The following is a 20,413-nucleotide window of genomic DNA, read 5'->3' as shown; positions in this document are numbered from 1 at the left end:
TCAGCTGCAAAAGGACACAGCCATTTAACCTTTAGTTTTCCCTTGTTTCCCACTGATTCGGCTTGAAAACAAGATAATAACAGTACCATTAGTTCAGTCTTCAGTCTGTCCCACTGAGAGGCTGGAAAGAGACATTGAGAATTATTTTCTCTGCTCACCGTGCATGTGCTTTCTGGATTTCCCCCCATATCCACAGCAGGTTTGAGTGGGATGGGTGTGAAACTTCAATCTACTACATAGGAGGTGGATGGTGCCATTTACTTCCAGGAGGAACAGCCTGGGAAAGCTCCCAAAGCCTGAACACTGACTTAATGACTTCAACAACTGAAATCCAAGAGAAGAGATTGAAAATGGAAGGAAAAAGAATGACCAGGAGTGAAAAGATGGGTCTTGCCCTTGCTACAGTCTGCATGGGGTATCAAGACCTGCACCTGGCTAATTAAATCAATTACTTTAACTGATACAGACTCTGTCTTAGATTCAAGGCGGTGATTCTGATCCAGTAGGTCCCACTGACCAAAATAAATATGCTGGCCTGTTTTGGAAAGACTCTTCTCCTGCAATTTTTTCTGTCTGCATCCCTTCTCCGGAAGGGGAAGCTTGTTTGACTTGCTGGTAGATGTGAAGAGTGCTGGAACCTTCAGGCTGAGTCTCAGAATCAGAAGCTTTTCTGTTGTTTGCCCTTATGAAAAGCTATACAGATGTTAATTCAGAGGCAGGCAAGGATTACACCAAAATAGGTGAATGACGCACTAACTACCAAAACTTCACAGTTCGGGTACATTTTAAGCAACTGAGGTTAGCATTTTATTTTTTGAATACTAATAATAAAATCTGATAAGGATAATGACATTCCTAGAGTTACACAAAATGTTCATCTCATTATTTTGCAGAAGAGAGAGAAAGCAGAGAAGGACAACTAATTTTGCTCAAGATCACAGAGAAGAGCTGGAGACGTGGAAGACTGAGAGGGATGTGATCAATGGGATCGATATCTCAGGGTGGGTGTCAGAGGATGGACCAGACTCTGTTCAGTGGTGCCCAACGCCAGGGTGAGGGGCAACGGGCACAGACTGAAACACAGGAGGCTCCATGTGAACATGAGCAGAAACTTGTTTGCTGGGAGGTGCCAGAGCCTGGCCCAGGCTGCCCAGAGCGGGTGTGGAGTCTCCTGCTCTGAGACATTCAAACCCCCTGGACCCACCTGTGTGATCTGCTCTGTGACCCTGCGTGAGCAGCTGGGTTGGACTGGGGGATCTCCAGAGGTCCCTTCAACCCAACCAGGCTGGGCTGCTGTGATTCTGTAATTCCTGGCTCCGTGGCTCATACACCCGCTCCTGCCCACCCCAACTGCTCATGTGTCTGCAAACCCACAGCTCCCAGCCAGATGGGTTCTTATGACATTTCACAAACCGAAAATATCATAAAAGAACAGCTTCCCTCCTGCTGCTTTGGCATTCCTAGTCATCAAGGAGCCTTAAAAACAATCTATTTCAAGATCTTCATTCAAGCTTGGGTTTAAAAATGAATAGATGTTGTAGGTATAACATGGGATTGAGCTCTCTGGATTTTATCATCAGTCTTCATCCTAAATTTGCACCCAGCTATGCTGTTTGGACAAGCAGTGTGAGCCTGAAAGGAGAACTAATAGCACCCAGCTCCGTGGAGGAGCAGAAAGACATTGTTACTGCGTGTGTAGAGCTCTAGAAACACACCCAAGGAATGAAATCTCCGCAATCTGTTCACTTGTCCTGAATGTCGAAGAGAGAAGGTACAGCGCAAAATAATAACTAAAATAACAACTACTGCTCCTTCCAGGTAAAATCTGAGCTGATCTCACATTCATTTTCATTAATCGGGACTCAAAAGCAAATGACTGAAAAGCTTCAAAATGTCACAATCTGACTCCTGGATGTAACGATACCAGCTATAGCCGAGCCTCCTGACTCCTCATATACATTTTATAATATAACTACATAGCTCTCCATACACAGGTGCAGATACACATCTATTTGCCGCACTCAACAAACAATTTAAGAATTAAGGAAAAGCATTTTCATTTTAAGATAAGAACTTCGGGCTTATGATAACGCTGTAAAATAAAATCTGCTAGCACAAGCCACAAGAAAAAAAAAGGAGAAAAGAAAAAGTGATTCACTGGGGAAGTTCCATGATGTGCGGGACAATGGGTCTTAAATCAAAGGCATACATTATCATGACTAAGCTGACAGATCTGCACTGCAATGCAGAAAGCCAAGCGATACTCCAACATCTGCACCGTGCGCCCATCGGCAGCGAGACAGAGTTTTTCCCCAAATAAAGGACGGGCTCCCCGAGCTCTTACCTGTTACCTGTGCAACGACTGCTTGGGAAATTCTCCGATTGGCCAGGAAGGCTTTGATTTCCTCCTTGATCACGCTGCTGTCCCTCCTACCAAAACAAAAGAACACACAAAAAGACGGACAGACCAAAGTGCACTTTGAAGATGCAGAATGGCTTTATTTCCTTTATTTGGGGGGCGAGGAGAGGGGAAGGCAGGCGCTACAATCCTCCAAGTGCCTCAGCAGTGGACGCTTCTTTTAACAAGTGTCACGTTTGATCAAAGTACCCCAGCAGCAGAATGGATGACTCATGTCCTATATAATTCATATTAGGTGCAGTGCTGCCATATGGAATGTACAAAGTTTCATTACACGGGGATGAATAAATCTCTCGTACCGGCATAAAAAACCTCGGTCATAAAAATGAGGCACAAAAATAAAGGAGAACGGGTAGCAGGGTCTGCATGGTTAGCGACACAAATGAACGTATGCACACAAACCTCCGAGCGCTCAAGGGAAAGACCCAGAGGAGAAAGGATTTTGCAGCCCCTGTCCCCTACCTGCTGAGTCCACAGCTTGCACGGAATGAACAAGTGCCACTTATTTGGAGCCTTTGTATGATTTTACAAGGTGTGCAAAGATGGTTCAGAAGGAAGTAAAACTGCTAAGAAGTAAATGATGTCGAGGTTGCACAGTGACTGTGTGATGTGCAGCAAATTTTAGTTGCAGTAACTACATACTTGTCCCTGCTCTTCCTCTCTCCCTTCCAGAGAAGGGCAGACAATTAAAATCAGACTTTATTAGGCTTTATTATTTGGTAATTTCCCCTCCCCTTCTCTCCTCCTGCCCCAGCAGCACTCAAGGCAGATTCAACCTCGCAAAGGTAAACGTAAACTAAATGCTACATTGTGGGTTCGCTTCTATTTCTCTACCTAACGCTCATCCTCCATACGTCTGTGAATCAAAGTGGTTTCAGTTTAAATAAGCGCTAAAAGCGTTACCTGAGACTTATTGCACGGGAACCCAAAACTCCAAGGAACGATTAAACTTCAGCAATGGGAACTCCTGCGCTCTGCTATACTCACCATCTCCCCGCATTATTCCATTATCCTGCAGCTGGCAGTAAATGAGCTTTATCAGCTTTTCTTGCTCATCTCTAATCCTCTCCCCCAAAAGTCACACCTTTACCCTACATCTCCAATCTACTTCAAACATATTTTCACCCCGAAGCTTATGGACTCTAGTTCTCTCATAGGTATTCCATAAATGTTGCAATTTGGGGGAAAAAGATACATTCCAACATTATGACCAAAGTTGTTTTGAGACATTTGGCCTTTCTCCCTATTTTTCTTATCAAGCCCACTGACTCTGACTTTCATCCTCAGTGGCGTAATCCCCTCCTTTCATCTTTGCCGTAATGCTGAAAATGAAGCCGCTAAAATTAAGGAAGGTCAGGCTGGAAAATAAAAACCAACCCAAGTGGCTCTCACTGAAGATTCATGCTGCTCCGCTATTATTTGTATTTTCCTACGCCAATCTGCACACTGTGCACATCCCAGAGGGTCTGTCCCTGCTGCAAACTCTGAGCAGATCCCACAGGAAAGCATGAACCGAGTAGATTCCCTACTCCCCCTGTATATGGAATGAAATACAACTGGTATGAAGTGGAGGAGGAGTCACTGACACCCAGAAATCCTCCGAATAGGAGTAGGGCAGAAATTTAGTGCGCTAACATCATTTTCTTGCATAGCGCAAGGAAAAATGTTTCAACAGTAGCGCAGCCTTTGGGATGGCCATGCGAGGCCAGGGCTGTCTACACAAGATTGAGAGGCAGGTGAGATGGTGACCATTTGGGAACTGGCAGGTTCCCACCATCTCGGTGACACCTATCGCTGCTCCAGAAGTCCTCCAAGACGCAGATTTCTTCTGCAGGACTTCTCACTCTGACTTTCCAAACATTTTACAAAGACTTCTACTAACCTCATCAGTTCCTCCACTTTGTCGTCAATGTCCAAGTCCTCTTCAGAAGCTTCAAAACTGTACGACCTTTGAGCCAAGCTGTTGGCAAGCGGGTAGCGGGTGGGTGACATCTTCCCGTTGAACGCAGACAACCGCTCGTTACTCTCCCTCCCGTTCTGATTAGTAGTGCAAGGCTGTGGGGAGGTGTCGTAACTGTTGCTCGGCGACGGGGACATCCCAGAATGCTGGGTCTGTGTTGAGGCTGTGGCTGTAGAAGACGACGCTGGGACGTTGTTGGTGCTGTTGCTGTAGGAACCACCTCCGTAGCTGGACCTTCTTCCAAATTTGTCACTATGCTCTTGATCAAGACGATCCAAGGTTTCCAGCGCGTGGAGGATCTCATGTCTGGTCATTCCCGTCCGTCTCAGGCGCTGAAGCAGGTCTATCTGCTCGATGGTAAATCTTGGTTCGTCTGTGTAGTGAGACATGGTTTCCAGCAGGCTAAAAAACAAGGTAAAACGTAAAAGCAAATCGTTGAGTTCAAGAGTTCTCTGTGGAAAGTACCTCACAGGTGGGCAAGATCAATTCTGGTCCAACACCTGAAGTCGCACACGAGAGACGTCAGCCCAAAGTCCACGTCTGAACAACCTCCCGTGAGTGCCAGTCTACATATGTGCCAAAAAGCTTATTTTCTTTGAAATGCTCAAACAGCATTTCTCTCTCCTACCAGCATTCCCTACACCTTCTACAACAAACCTGCAGTTACTCCCGTTTTGCTTTGGATAAACTGCTGCCACCGACAGACGTTGCTCAGTAACTAAGGCTGCAACTTGATTTTAGACAAGATTTTGCCCATCGCTAAGACAGAAATCCCAGACGCCAAACCTGCTAGATCAAGGCCAGACGCTGAGCTTTTCTAGCAAAGTTTTAAGCAGTTATGACACAAGATGTATGAATTGCAACTCTTTGGAATCTGAAGTATGAAGAGTTCAAGCTGCCCTAACTTTTAGTTGCTACCTGGAAAAAAAACAGAAGATAAAAACACCCGGAGCGGAAACTCTAGTGGCCTGTAGGACCCAAGTTGATTTGACTGAAGTCCCATTTCTGAAGTCAGTAACTTTTGAACCTAAATGTTGTCAGAGATCGCCTAACAAGGAACGTGCAGCACATCCAATTACTACTGAGCTTTCATTTAAAGCAATAAGTCTACAGCCTTTTCCCCTCCAAAGCCGGGCTTCTCGTCTAACTCATCATGGGTGCTCATCAAGAGCATTTTTAACTCCTAAACTTTCCAGGGTACCAGAACAATGAGCATCCAGTGTATTCGCTGCAAAGTCCAGAAATGGAACTGGAAAAAGAAATAGAAAAAAAATCACAACATGCTCTCTTAATCTCTTTTCTTTCCTAAGTCTCCTCACTACAAATGCAAATGGCATAAAAATGACAAGATCACCTCCTTCAGAAGTCAAGATCTTGAGAAGAAGGGATGGCAGATGGAGGGCAGGCAGAACTTGGCAAAGAGATCAAGGCGTTTTCCATCCTTCTTGCGAATCCTCTTATGAGTCAAGGTTTTATTACAATTTCTGCAGGAGAGCAGGGTGAAGAGATCACTCAAACTCCAGGAGACATGACAGAGCTCATATACAACGCCTACAAGCGAGAAGAGACAAAGAGCAGCCTCGGGAAAGCCAAGTAAGAATTTCAAGGACTTTATGAGCATCCAAAGACGGACGGTGGCTGCCGGGATTGCGCCAGCCCTTCCAGGGACAGGACTGCTTATTGCTCTCCGCAAATGTTGAAGATCATTCCTCATTTCCATTTCTGCCCTGGCACAGCAAAGTCCCTACATGCGCCACAGAGTGACACAACTTTTTGAATTGTTGTATTTTAGCCTTTATTTTTCAGCTACACAGTAAAGTAAATCAAGGCTGTAGGTTTTGGGAGTTTAGCAAAGGAATTTCTTCAGCTGAGTGACACGTCCCAACACGGACCTCACTAGGCAATGGGAACAGGTCTATCCTTGAATCACAGAATCATTTTAGTTGGAAGAGACCCTCAAGAACATCAAGTCCAACCACAACCTAACTCTAGCACTAAAACATGTCCCTAAGAACCTTGTATATCTGCCTTTTAAACCCCTTCAGGGATGGTGACTCCACCACTGCCCTGGGCAGCCTGTTCCAATCCTTCCCAATCCTTTCCATGAAGAATTTGTTCCTAATATGCAATCTGAACCTTCCCTGGCGCAACTTGAGGCCATTTCTGCCTGTCCTATTGCTTGTCACTTGGGAGGAGAGAGGTACGGCCACATCAACATTGGTAAATAAAACAGTGCCCAAGAGGAGGCACCGTAGCATCTACACACAGTCATCTGCAGTGTCATTAAACAGCTCTACCAGGTCTGGTGACCCAGTGCACACCTGACCGAATCCAAGGCTTTTTCCAAGATTTCACACAGAGTAGAAGCCACGACCGCTCTGTTTGGATGCAGCCCCTCAGCCTCGAGGCTAAAGCTGTTGGTAAGGGATGTGGCCAGGGGGCCCTGGGGCTGAAGAACAGCACCGAGAACGGGTTTGCTGATGGAGCTATAGCCAGAGAGCAGCCATACAGATGTGATGCCACAAGGCCAGGATGTATGAACCCACAAAAACGGCATCTGCAGCCTGGAAAATACAGAAATTAGGTGAAGCTCCTGTCTGTGGCGTTATCAGGCAAATAGAGCCCCTTGCATTGTTTCAATATGTGGGAGAAGGAAGCAGGAGGACAATGCAAGGGGATGATTCCCATCCAAGAAAATGACTATATGAGAAGACAGACGGACTACAGCCATATAAGTGCTTCAGTCCAACAGGAATGTGCTGTCCTTGGGACAATTGATTACCGAAAACGTACCAGGCATTTTAAATTTTAAAAGACAAGTACCTAGATTATTCTACTAAAAGGAGGGCACAGCAGCCAAGGCAGCAGTAGACAAGCAACTGACTGGAATGGTAACGACTCAAATTTGGAAGTCGCATTTCAGACGGAGACGTTCCGAGCTTGTCAAGGAGCATTTGGAAAGGAGACGCCGTGTTCTAGGTTTGGCCTCTGCAATGGGGCTGGCAGATCCTTTTCTCCGAGCTTTGTGAGAAGAAAGTGTCACACTGACTTACTGACTCACATCACAGGCTCCCGCACAGCCTGAAACCCCCCGAATCAGCGCTGGTTTTCAAATAGAAAATCTCTTCTTAAACATCTGGTCTTGAGATGCTTTTCACCAGATAAGCCAGCTTGCCCTTTCTTGGAGATCAACCCTCTTTTGTCACTTCTTACCTGTATGTCTAATGTCACCATTTCCTGGGTTATTCTTCTGTTGATGCCAAGTTTCATGTGGCTCAAGTACATTGTCAAACTGGAGAAATCTAATGAACGAGAACCTCCAACCAGACCTACCTCTGCTCCAAATTCTTACTTGACTCTTTGATGCTTAATACCAAAACATACTTTAGATTATCTAGTTTAATCTCCAGTTTATCCCAGACCTAGAAACCCAGAAGTTTTGCCTTTCTAGCCCCGTGAACCAAAAAACTCACATCTGACAATAACAAGAGTTTCCAGATGGCTTCAAAAACATCGAGCAACACAGAACTTACCATTCCCTGCAGTTTGTTGCCACAGCCAGTCATTCTCTTTTAAAATTTGTGTGTTATTCCTAATTTGTCTAATAAGTCAGGGCTCAGCTTCTAGATCTGGGTTCTAAGGCCAAATTAATATCCTTTAGTGAATTGCACAGAATCCTTTAGTGAATCCTAAGTATCCTTCAGTGAATTACGGGTGAGTTATGCATAATGAACTGCAGTGTTCGTAGACGCAAGAGAAAGGGCTGACCTTTTGTTGTACGTGGCTGTACGAGGGAAAGGGACCTGGCCTTTAGAATTGCAGAATCCCAAGCTGGTTGGGGTTGACGGGACCTCTGGAGATCCCCCAGTCCAACCCAGCTGCTCACGCAGGGTCACAGAGCAGATCACACAGGTGGGTCCAGGGGGTTTGAATGTCTCAGAGCAGGAGACTCCACACCCGCTCTGGGCAGCCTGGGCCAGGCTCTGGCACCTCCCAGCAAACAAGTTTCTGCTCATGTTCACATGGAGCCTCCTGTGTTTCAGTCTGTGCCCGTTGCCCCTCACCCTGGCGTTGGGCACCACTGAACAGAGTCTGGTCCATCCTCTGACACCCACCCTGACATATTCATCCCATTGATCACATCCCTCCCAGCTTCTCTTCTCCAGCTCAACAGCCCCAGCCCTCTCAGCCTCCTCATCACAAAGATGCTCCAGACCCCTCAGCATCTTTGTGTCCCTCCGCTGGACTCTCTCCAGTAATTCCTTGTCCTTCTTCACCTGGGGAGCCCAGCACTGGACCCACAACTGCAGATGGGGCCTCCCCAGGGCAGAGCAGAGGGGGAGGAACAACCTCCCTCCACCTGCTGCTCACACTCTTCCTCATGCACCCCAGGTCCCATTGGCCTCTTGGCCACAGGGCACATTGGTGACTCACGGTCACCCTGTTGTCCCCAGAACTCCCAGGTCCTTCTCTGCAGAGCTGCTTTCCAGCAGCTCAACCCCAACCTGTGCTGGTTCCTGGGGTTGTTCCTCCCCAGCTGCAGGACCCTGCACTTGCCCTTGGTGAACTTCATCAGGTTCTTCTCTGCCCATCCAGCCTGGCCGGGTCCCTGATGGCAGCTCAGCCTCTGCTGGGTCAGCCCGTCCTCCCAGTTTGGGATCATCAGCAAACTCGCTCAGGGTGCACCCCATCTCCTCATCCAGGTCACTGATGAGCAGGTTGAACAGGACTGGAGCCAGTACTGACCCCTGGGGATCCCCACTAACCACAGGCTCCCAACACTGATCACAACCCTCTGAGCTCTGTCACCCAACCAGCTCTGGATCCATCTCGCCGTCCATCCATCCAGCCTGCGCTTCCTGAGCTTTCACCTACTTTGACGCAGCGGGACGTGCTGTGCACGTGCAGTGATTGCAGTCGCAGAGGGATGCGGGGGCTGCTGGACAAGGCCGCCCTCTGCCGTAAAAATCAGATACTCAACGCCTTCCCACGTGTGTTCTACAGAGTCCCATTTACCTGTGGACTGCTTCTAAAAGGCCTGGAGAAAGCATTCTCAGAGGAGAAAACCTGTCAAAGCCATTATACTATGTTGAACACAATCGCTGGAAAAATGTTGGCGATTTGAAAAACAAAACAACAAAAACCTAAAACCAAATTCAATTATATGTCTTGCCCATAAAAGTATTATTCTATCCCTCCAACCCTTTTAGACAACTTCTTATCCTTTTAAGCGTTGAAAAATTATCCAGAACACCAAAATCAGATACAGTATCTTATTTCTAGTGTCACTAATGTCACATATGGATGTAAAATCTGCTTTGCCTATAGGTACATACACAGAATATACCACAGCTAACACACTGCTTATGGGTCTTCGTTGAAAATACTATTGAGACTTTCCAATGCTTTTCTACACAATCACGAGATCCAGAAGCAACGCTGCTGAGGGAGTTTTGTGTATTGAAAACAACTGCAGGAACTGGGAATTTTCCATTAAAAACCCAAACCAAATATTGCAAAACTTGGCATTATTGACCATGTTCCAACATTGCCAACTATCTACTGCTTTTTAATGAATAACTACAGCAACACTATTTAGAACTCTTCCTCTAGCAGGGCTTCACTTATTTTCCCCTTTTTAAAATATTTTAATGAGTTACCTTGTTTAAGGATCAATTTACAAGAAGTTAAGTAAATCAGCCATTTTGGAAGCCTGATAATTTCATTCACCTCATTAATTAATGGATATTCTCTACTATTTCATGTCCCCCACACTGCTTTAAGAGCCTCTTATCCTCCCAAATGCCCCTGGCTGGCTTAACTTAATTTGCTTCCCCCCTCTTTTCCCCTGTGAAATACAATCACTGCAAGAGTAACAAGGAGCAAAATAAAACAGGGACCAGCAAAATGACTGGGGGTGTGCAGGAGAAAATAAAGATAGCAAATACTTTTCCGGAGAACGAAGCCTGTGACCAACTGCTTTGCCGCGGTCAAACTTGGGCAAACTTTGCTGCCGGTGGAGCAAAATACGCTCAGGACTAGCAGATCTGAGCTTAAAATCACAGGCTGTTATCTTCTAACTCACCAGTTAGGATGGGCCGTCAGATTTCCTTGGGGTGATATTCAAAATAAAGCGCCAATCAAGGGAATTACCATGTGTTTTTCTCCCCCAGATCTTGCAAGCGAGACCTCTGCAAAGTCCTAAGTGAACTCAAAGCTAAAATGAATCAATTTGTTAACAACTGAATCTGGCCCTTAAAATGAATCAAGTTTATTTGGACCGTGACAGAATAAAAGGGTTGCTTAAAATATCAAGCTTATTTCCATGTCTCGCATTAAGTTGGCAGTCACAGCCCAACATGGCCCAGTTTCACTTGCTACCTCTTGGTTTTTATAAAGCATTAAAACTTTGGGCTTATCTTTCCTGGCTCAACCAAAAGGAACCTGATTATCAGGTTGAAACTATAAGGAACTAAATAAAACAAAAAGAACTATTTTCACTCCCAAATCCACAGATATGAAATATCCAGCAGGTCTCTACAGGCCAGATGTAGCATCACTCTTTTCCGGTTCTCTTTGTGGAGTGAAGGCTCGTTAGGGGCATAATTGCTCTCAATATCATTTTTTTTTCCTTCTTACACCACCAAGACTAATTTAGCCTCTTATTTTTTTTTTTTTGGTATGAATTTCACCCTTATTTTGAAAATACCTGAATGTGGGTATGTGGCCGGATACAGAGCTGTGCTCTTCCCTTATCTTCCTGCATCTCATAGAGAACATAAGGAAAAACGGAGCAAGGTTTTCTCACCTATTATCATAGCCCAAGTCCATACAGATGCAAGAATCATTTACCCGACACCAACGTTCTAGGTGATGGAACGGAGCGGAATAATCCCATACAGTCACCAGCTAAGTCCAGGTCCAATTGAACTTGCAGAAGTTCAAAGCAATTCAATTACCCATTTGGGAATAAGGCCAGACACCAGCCCTAACACCTCTAACACTTGAGAAAATGGCTCTGGACTCTTTTATGACCACAAGAAATCATTTTTTCCACTTTTCTACTCACAGTATATGAGTACGAAGTAATCTAGCATCACTGAGTAGATCCTCTTCTGAGAGGTGCTTCTCCAAATTTCCATTAAAACTCACTGCTTTATCTAATTAGCTCTGCAAAGCTCAAGACTTTACAAAACCAGTTGCACTTTCTGATATAAGACGCATATTTGATATAATCCCAGAATGTCAGGGATGGGAAGGGCCCTGGAAAGCTCATCCAGTGCAATCCCCCCATGGAGCAGGAACACCCAGATGAGGTTACACAGGAAGGTGTCCAGGCGGGTTGGAATGTCTGCAGAGAAGGAGACTCCACAACCCCCCTGGGCAGCCTGGGCCAGGCTCTGCCACCCTCACCCCCAACAAGTTGCTTCTCATATTTAAGTGGAACCTCCTGTGTTCCAGTTTGCACCCATTGCCCCTTGTCCTGTCACCGGTTGTCACCAGAAGAGCCTGGCTCCATCCTCCTGACACTCCCCCTTTCCATCTTGATCCCCAGGAATGAGTCCCCCCTCAGTCTCCTCTTGTCCAGCTCCAGAGCCCCAGCTCCCTCAGCCTTTCCTCCCACGGGAGATGCTCCACTCCCTTCAGCATCTTGGTGGCTGCGCTGGACTCTCTCCAGCAGTTCCCTGTCCTGCTGGAACTGAGGGGCCACAACTGGACAGAATATTCCAGGTGTGGTCTCCCCAGGGCAGAGTAGAGGGGCAGGAGAACCTCTCTGACCTACTGACCACCCCCTTCTAACCCACCCCAGGTACCATTGGCCTTCCTGGCCACAAGGGCCCAGTGCTGGCTCATGGTCACCCTGCTGTCCCCAGGACCCCCAGGTCCCTTTCCCCTACACTGCTCTCTAATAGCTCATTCCCCAGCTTACACTGGAACCTGGGGTTGTTCCTGCCCAGATTCAAGACTCTACACTTGCCCTTGTTATACTTAATTAAATTTTTCCCGCCCAACTCTCCAGCCTGTCCAGGTCTCTGGATGGCAGCACAGCTTCCAGTGTCACCACTCCTCCCAGCTTGGTGTCACCAGCAAACTTGCTGACAGTCACTCTAGTCCCTCATCCAAATCATTGATGAATATATTGAATAATACCGGCCCCAGCACTGACCCTTGAACACTGCACTAGATCCAGGCCTCCAACTGGACTCTGCCCCATTGACCACGACTCTCTGGCTTCTTCCCTTCAGCCAGTTCACAGTCACCTCACTACCCGATCGTCCAGACCACACTCCCTCAGTTCAGCTGTGAGGATGCTGTGGGAGACTGTGTCAAATGCCTTACTCAAGTCAACGCAGACCACATCCACCGCTCTGCCATGATCCATCCACATTGTTATGTCCTCATAAAAGTCAATGAGGTTGGTCAAGCACGACTTCCCCTCGGTGAAGCCATGCTGACTGCCCCTAATGACCCTCTTATCCCTGATATGCCTTGAGATGGCACCAAGAATAAGTCGTTCCATCACTTTCCCAGGGATAGAGGTGAGGCTGACCGGTCTATAGTTAGCCAGGTCCTCCTTCTTGCCCTTTTTGAAGACTGGAGTGACATTTGCTTTCCTCCAGTCCTCAGGCACCTCTCCCGTTTCCCAAGACTTGGCAAAGATGATGGAGAGTGGTCCAGCAGTGACCTCAGCCAGCTCCCTCAGCACCTGTGGGTGCATCCCATCCAGACCCATGGACGGTTTGACAGGGAGCTCAGTCCCTGGTGGCAGCAAGATCTTCTGTTCCTCACCAGGTTTCAGATGGGAGCTGGGGAAATGGGCAGTTCTTGTTTTTTCCATCCCTCGGCTGCTCAGCCACCGCTCTCGGCAGAGCTGGGGGGCTTGACCAGAGGAGCAGGTGGGCAGGAAAGCTCCCCCCAAAAAGGGAATCGAGGGGAGAGGATAGAGCTATTCCTTTGTGCTTAAATTGTGTTAAGCTGGACTGCAGCCTGAGCCTTGGGAAAGATGGTCTGCATAATATGGATGCAGGCTGGAACCAAAGTGTTCAGAACAGGATCCTAAGCCTGGTAATTGGTTTAAGAATGATTCTGATAAAGTCGTATCAACTGTGGCGAACAGGATGGGGAGAGATGCCAAGTTCTACCCATCATTGACACACGGCATATAGTGCTGGTCCAGGCCAGGACTTCAACACACCATTCTCTTAACAGTATCTCCAGAATTTCTATCTTATTTTTAATCATATCACCACTTTTTGCAACAGAACATGCACTTTCTTGGTGTCACTGAACACATTCTTGCCTTTTAAACAGAAGAACAAAATCACAAGGTAAACCCACTTTTCAGCTGAAGAAGGTTAACCCGAAGCATTTAGCAAAACACTTTCTACAACTAGTTACCTAAACAAGTGTTTGAACTAACACAGTCGTTCTCACAGCTTGAACTCCCCAGCCCACCAGTTTTCTCCTGTGTTTAGGTACTAGTGAAACTACCTGAATGACTGTGGAGATGGGTGTCCTCCAGCTCTTAAAAGTACAGAGCAGAGAGAGCGGTTGTGTTGGCTTTGCACGCCCAGAGCACGCACCCGTGCACGGATCCTCGTTCAGTCCGACCGGGCTGCTACGTTTCCCTTCTACGTGAGGTCTCTGATTTAGAGAACAAGCAAAAATGGCTGTTAAGGATGGCACGACTATTTCCAAAGGCAACAGGATTTGCTTATCAACCAACGTGATATTCAGCAACCTAACTGGTATGAACTACCGCTCTGGATGCTTTCTATCAGAAGCTGTGACTACAAAGAAACTCCGCTTCCAGCTGCCCAGTCTGTTAATTTTTAAACCATGCTTTCGATTATGCAAACTTGTGTCTCCACGCATTTTTACGAGAGCCAAAGTTTCAGTCACTCCTCCTTCCTTTCCCACATCTCACCCACCTCAAAGGATGCAGCTGGTTCTTACAAGATGCTCCAGAGCGGGACTTTGATTCTGAGCTACAGCTGTTCCACAAGCAGAGCGGTTAACATATATCACAGAGCAAACACATGTCTGTGGTGAGAGGCAAAGACTGTGACCCATCAACCGCAGCTCTAAGACACTGTTGGAACAGAACTGGGACATTTGGCCTTTTCCATTCTTCCTGAACAAGTGCATCAACTTTTACTCAGAGCCAATTTAGATGTTTCGGAAATGCCCAAAGCATTGCACCATATTACAGACTCACGGACTGGCTGGGGTTGAAGTGACCTCTGGAGATCCCCCAGTCCAACCCAGCTGCTCATGCAGGGTCACAGAGCAGATCACACAGGTGGGTCCAGGGGGTTTGAATGTCTCAGAGCAGGAGACTCCACACCCACTCTGGGCAGCCTGGGCCAGGCTCTGGCACCTCCCAGCAAACAAGTTTCTGCTCATGTTCACATGGAGCCTCCTGTGTTTCAGTCTGTGCCCGTTGCCCCTCACCCTGGCGTTGGGCACCACTGAACAGAGTCTGGTCCATCCTCTGACACCCACCCGGACATATTGATCCCATTGATCACATCCCTCTCAGCTTCTCTTCTCCAGCTCAACAGCCCCAGCTCTTTCAGTCTCCTCATCACAAAGATGCTCCAGACCCCTCAGCATCTTTGTGTCCCTCCCTGGACTCTCTCCAGTAATTCCTTGTCCTTCTTCAACTGGGGAGCCCAGCACTGGACCCACAACTGCAGATGGGGCCTCCCCAGGGCAGAGCAGAGGGGGAGGAACAACCTCCCTCCACCTGCTGCTCACACTCTTCCTCATGCACCCCAGGTCCCATTGGCCTCTTGGCCACAGGGCACATTGGTGACTTACGGTCACCCTGTTGTCCCCCACAACTCCCAGGTCCTTCTCTGCAGAGCTGCTTTCCAGCAGCTCAAGCCCAACCTGTGCTGGTGCCTGGGGTTGTTCCTCCCCAGCTGCAGGACCCTGCACTTGCCCTCACCGAACTTCATCGGGTTCTTCTCTGCCCATCCAGCCTGGCCAGGTCTCTGGATGGCAGCTCAGCCTCTGCTGGATCAGCCTGTCCTCCCACAGAACCCCAGAATGTCAGGGGTTGAAGGGCCCTGGAAAGCTCATCCAGTGCAATCCCCCCATGGAGCAGGAACACCCAGATGAGGTTACACAGGAAGGTGTCCAGGCGGGTTGGAATGTCTGCACAGAAGGAGACTCCACAAGCTCCCTGGGCAGCCTGGGCCAGGCTCTGCCACCCTCACCCCCAACAAGTTGCTTCTCAAATTTAAGTGGAACCTCCTGTGTTCCAGTTTGCACCCACTGCCCCTTGTCCTGTCCCTGGTTGTCACCCAGAAGAGCCTGGCTCCATCCTCCTGACACTCCCCCTTTCCATATTGATCCCCATGAATGAGTCACCCCTCAGTCTCCTCTTGTCCAGCTCCAGAGCCCCAGCTCCCTCAGCCTTTCCTCCCACGGGAGATGCTCCACTCCCTTCAGCATCTTGGTGGCTGCGCTGGACTCTCTCCAGCAGTTCCCTGTCCTGCTGGAACTGAGGGGCCACAGCTGGACACAATATTCCAGATGTGGTCTCCCCAGGGCAGAGCAGAGGGGCAGGAGAACCTCTCTGACCTACTGACCACCCCCTTCTAACCCACCCCAGGTACCATTGGCTTCCTGGTCACAAGGGCCCAGTGCTGGCTCATGGTCACCCTGCTGTCCCCAGGACCCCCAGGTCCCTTTCCCCTACACTGCTCTCTAATTCCCCATCTAAATTGGCTCTGAGTAAAAGGTGATGCACTTGTTCAGGAAGAATGGAAAAGGCCAAATGTCCCAGTTTTGTTCCAGCAGTGTCTTAGAGCTGCGGTTGATGGGTCACAGTCTTTGCCTCTCACCACACACATGTGTTTGCTCTGTGATATATGTTAACCGCTCTGCTTGTGGAACAGCTGTAGCTCAGAATCAAATTCCCCAACTTACACTGGAACCTGGGGTTGTTCCTGCTCAGATGCAAGACTCTACACTTGCCCTTGTCATATTTCATTAAATTCTTCCCAGTTTGGGATCATCAGCAAACTCGCTCAGGGTGCACCCCATCTCCTCATCCAGGTCATTGATGAACAGTTTGAACGGGACTGGAGCCAGTACTGACCCCTGGGGATCCCCACTAACCACAGGCTCCCAGCCAGACTCTGCTCACTGATCACAACCCTCTGAGCTCTGCCATCCAGCCAGTTCTCGATCCATCTCACCGGTTAAGCAAAGCTGCTTTCAAAACAGTAGCTGCAGCTGTGAATTCTGGGGCGCAACAGAGGATTAAGGATCTGACTCATCTGAGCCAACACTTGTGCTCATCACTTGCAACTCCAGTATTTTCAGAAGAGTTGTACCCATTTTCAAGAGAGAGGAAAAAAAATCAGGCCTCAAGTGCTCATCATGTCAAGGAACACAGAGCCACCCTCATCCATACGTTAGCATAATTATCTCCCGCAGTTGCATCTCTCAGTTCTGATTTTCAAAGAGGGCTCTACTCCCATTCATCGTGATTCACAAACAGAATGTAAGGCTGGTAATGACTGCTCTCATCCTGGGGAAACGAGAGCCTCGCCTTGCACAGGGAGCGAAATCAGGCTACGAGCTGATCTATCGAGGTTAAGCGTCACCGGGTCTGTTTATGAATGCAAAACGCTGCCTTACGAAGGCAGAACGCTGCCGTGCGCTTTCGATCAAAATGGTGACAGTTAATAAGAGCAGCCTGAAACTTCTGAAAATAAATCCAACGTAATCAAATACTCACCGCTACACAAATTATGGGAGGCAAGCTGAGAGCAGAATATCAACATATCATTTCTTCAGGAGGCTTCAAGTTTCTCACTAGTTAAAGAGCCCCAAACCCAGATTCTCTTCCTCTACATAAGCTGTTCTTCCACTCAGTCTTCAAACTTCTTCACTGCCGACCGAGTATTTTTGACGGGATGCTGGCACACTGGCGGTGAGCAAACCCCGGCAGTTCTGCCACTGATTCCACTTGGGTGAGTAACTTACTCTGCTTTATACTATCTGCTTTACATCTTTGGGAAAGAGAGAATTTGAGATCGATCTTACAAGGCAAAAATATAATATGAATGCCAATTATTATCATAATCCAAGTCTTACAAAAGGGACTGACCTCTGACTAAGCACAGGGCTGGGAGCCAGATACTTCTGAATTCTACTCAAGGCACAGACTGATTCACGCCGACACCTTATCTGTCTAACCCTAACCTTCCCTTCTTCTAAAATCTGGGTTTCCTACTATTGTTGCAATTCTACAGCAACGAGGCTGGAATTCAAACTCTGAGGCTGGATTCAAGGGCAGAATGAGGGACCAGGAGGAATAACAAACAGAGAGAAAAGCTGCAGCGGCAGCTGAGAGCTGAACCGGGGCCCAAAGCCCAAACCTGTGCCAAGAGCAGAGGAGCCACTGGACTTGGGAGCCAAACACTAAACTTGGGATATATAAGCTCTGTAACAGAATCAGGGCAGGACTTGTGGGCTTGAGTTACACAGCTACGCAAATCTCACCAAAACACCGAAATAAAGCCCGTAACCCATAGGAAGAAACAGAGTCAGTGTGGTAATGAACGTGAGACGTGGGCCTAACCTAGATCCTAGGCTGGCAAGTCCCGTGTTTTCAGCTGTCAGGACTCCAGGGGTAGGTACGTTCCTGCCTTCTGCCTCTTTGGTTCACTCCAGAATTTGATGAATCCTTTATAAAATATGAGACACAATCTCAGGATTTTTCTCTTTTAGGTCTGGTGGTTGGAGTATCTAAATACTTGAAATGCATCTTCCTATAGATTATCCCTGTGAGGCAGGAAAGTAAAACTTTTGAGAGCAAGAGCCCACAGAAAGGGACTGGCCTTCAGATAAGTCAGAATGACTTTGACCTAGTCATGCGGGCATTCTGTAAGATATCAGACCAAGAACCTGCCCCAGCTTTGAGCTTCTTCTCCCCACACATACAGCCATCCCACAGGGTCCATCTATAGCATCAGAAGTGGCGAGGTGCAGGACACGTTTCGAGGAATGCCAGCACCAGGAGTCCCACCACCTCTCTTCCACATGTAAAGAGACGTTCTCAAGTATTTCAGGCACCTTCCTTCTGCCTCAGGACCTATCACTGACACACTTTCTTAAAAGAGAAATCTGTTAGTTCAGAAAACTAAAATCCAAAGCCAGCAAAGAACTCAAACTTACCTACCCCTAATTTTGTGATTAACTACAAAGCAAATTTTCCACTAGAAAACAGTTTGCAAGTGTAGTTTCACTGGCACATGGTCTTAGAGGTGCTACCTGGAGAACAACTCAGGAACAGGTAACCGTGGCTCCTTGAAGAATGCAAATCATCATGGCAAAACATGGGCTTTTGGTGACGGTTGCTTCTGTATTAGAGTTTTGGTTTATCTAAAACCATTTCAAAAAGAAACACACATACTGATTAATGCTCTTAGTACAACCAGCGTCTCTTGTGTAGCCCAGACCTGAAGTAGGGAAATTTCCTCTATTGTGACATCTCGAGGACGCAGTCTGTATTCTCAGGACATGTCCCAATCCTTCTGTGTCCTTTTTTATATGCCCCTTTCAGAGCGGCTGAGCTGCCTGGGAAAAAACAAGTTAACTCATCTGGTTTATCTTAAGGTAAAACTAAAGGTTCAGACGAGACATTGTTTCAGTTTAAAAAGCTTAAAATGCCAACCGAACCTTGCTACAGTCACTGACTACTTACACAATACCTTGTCACTGAAGACAAGAGGAACAAATGAGCCGAGTCCTCTTTTGCTCACGTTTAATTAACGTGTTTCGTGTCACGATTCAAGGCAGCTGGACAGTTAAGGCCGCTCAGCCCCACGGTGGATTTCTAAGCCACTCCACCGTCTGTTCTTCAACATGCGCTGACTTCAGTACCTTTCACACACTTCTTCCTTTCTTTCTGTCGTTTTTCCTAAATGATGACAAAGCTTCAATCTCGTCCTTTTTCATCCGTATTACTCACACTGATGTTCTTTCCACTCAGGAGGCTTTTACTCACTCCCAGAACAGCTCTGTCACTGCTGGCAGGTCCATAAGCACCAGCCTGATCATTCAGGTAAACTTCAAGTGACTATGTTGAAACTCTCTAGTTCTATCAGAAATCATGTTTTGAGAGATGGTTTAAAACGTGCAACACAAATACCACTGGCTGTATCTCACTATTAACACGTATTAATTAATGAACATTACCGTGAGCCTGTGAAGTACAATTACTCCCATCATATTTATGGAGAAACCAAAAGAGAGACACTTGCACTGGCTACAGAAGGACTTAGTTTCAGACAAATAACTAATATCTGTGAGACCAAAATCACAAATCTGCCTCAAATTCCCCTCGAGAACAGACTCTCATCCAACTGTAGGTAAAAACTAGTATTAGGTGAGATGATAATTGCAGCCAGCTGCTTAATTTGCTGTTCTGACAGAGGACACAGCCCCACGGTAGGGACAACCAACTACTCTCTAACCATGGGAGTTTCAAGCCTGTTCAATTTTAATCTTGTTTAGTACAATTATAATCTTGTTCAGTACTTTAAGCTATTTTTTTAAATGATTGTTTGCTTCTTTCCCCTTCTGAAACCACGATGCCCACTTAAAAGATATCTCTGGTTGAATCTGGAAACTTTATACCTAAATGGGTCATCTTACCCCATTTCCTCTAATTCAATACTCCCTAATCCCTTCCAAATAGGTTCAACTCAGCTTTCACTCAGTCAAAAATTATTCACCTATATTGATACTGCATTCTCGATGACCATAGACTAGAATAAATCGAGAAGCTGCTATTTCTCCGATGGAGGGCGGCAGGTGATTAACAGCGCACATCCATGTGCCACAAATATTCCAGAAAGCAACAGAACCACACGATATCCAAGTCCAGCTGCAATGTCCAAGTCCAGCTGCAATATCCAAGTCCAGCTGCAATATCCAAGTCCAGCTGCAATGTCCAAGTCCAGCTGCAATGTCCAAGTCCAGCTGCACAGGGGCAGAACACAACTCAA

At 47.1% G+C, this 20,413-nt stretch overlaps 1 protein-coding gene across 33 annotated transcripts in view; it reads right to left on the bottom strand.

Moving 5' to 3' along the window:
• HMBOX1 (homeobox containing 1) overlaps positions 1–20,413 on the bottom strand; it is a 136,406-nt gene that overhangs the window by 63,342 nt on the left and 52,651 nt on the right. For 31 of the 33 annotated variants that reach the window (XR_010471066.1, XM_065055601.1, XM_065055577.1 and 28 more), the window contains 2 exons: positions 4,302–4,781; positions 2,345–2,430 (listed from right to left, as the gene is read on the bottom strand). Coding sequence is in view for 32 of the 33 variants with exons in the window: in XM_065055601.1 (XP_064911673.1) it covers positions 2,345–2,430; positions 4,302–4,781 (566 nt within the window). In the remaining variant the exon portion in view is untranslated. Of the gene's footprint in view, positions 1–2,344; positions 2,431–4,301; positions 4,782–5,733; positions 8,458–13,871; positions 14,642–20,413 lie in introns of those variants that run through there. The other 2 variants (XM_021285525.2, XM_065055587.1) reach the window with 2 other exon arrangements.

The sequence above is a fragment of the Columba livia genome, chromosome 3, assembly GCF_036013475.1.
Source record: "Columba livia isolate bColLiv1 breed racing homer chromosome 3, bColLiv1.pat.W.v2, whole genome shotgun sequence".
NCBI lineage: Eukaryota > Metazoa > Chordata > Aves > Columbiformes > Columbidae > Columba > Columba livia.
The sequence above is the reverse complement of the archived record's forward strand: the minus strand, read 5'-3'. Positions and strand labels throughout refer to the sequence as shown.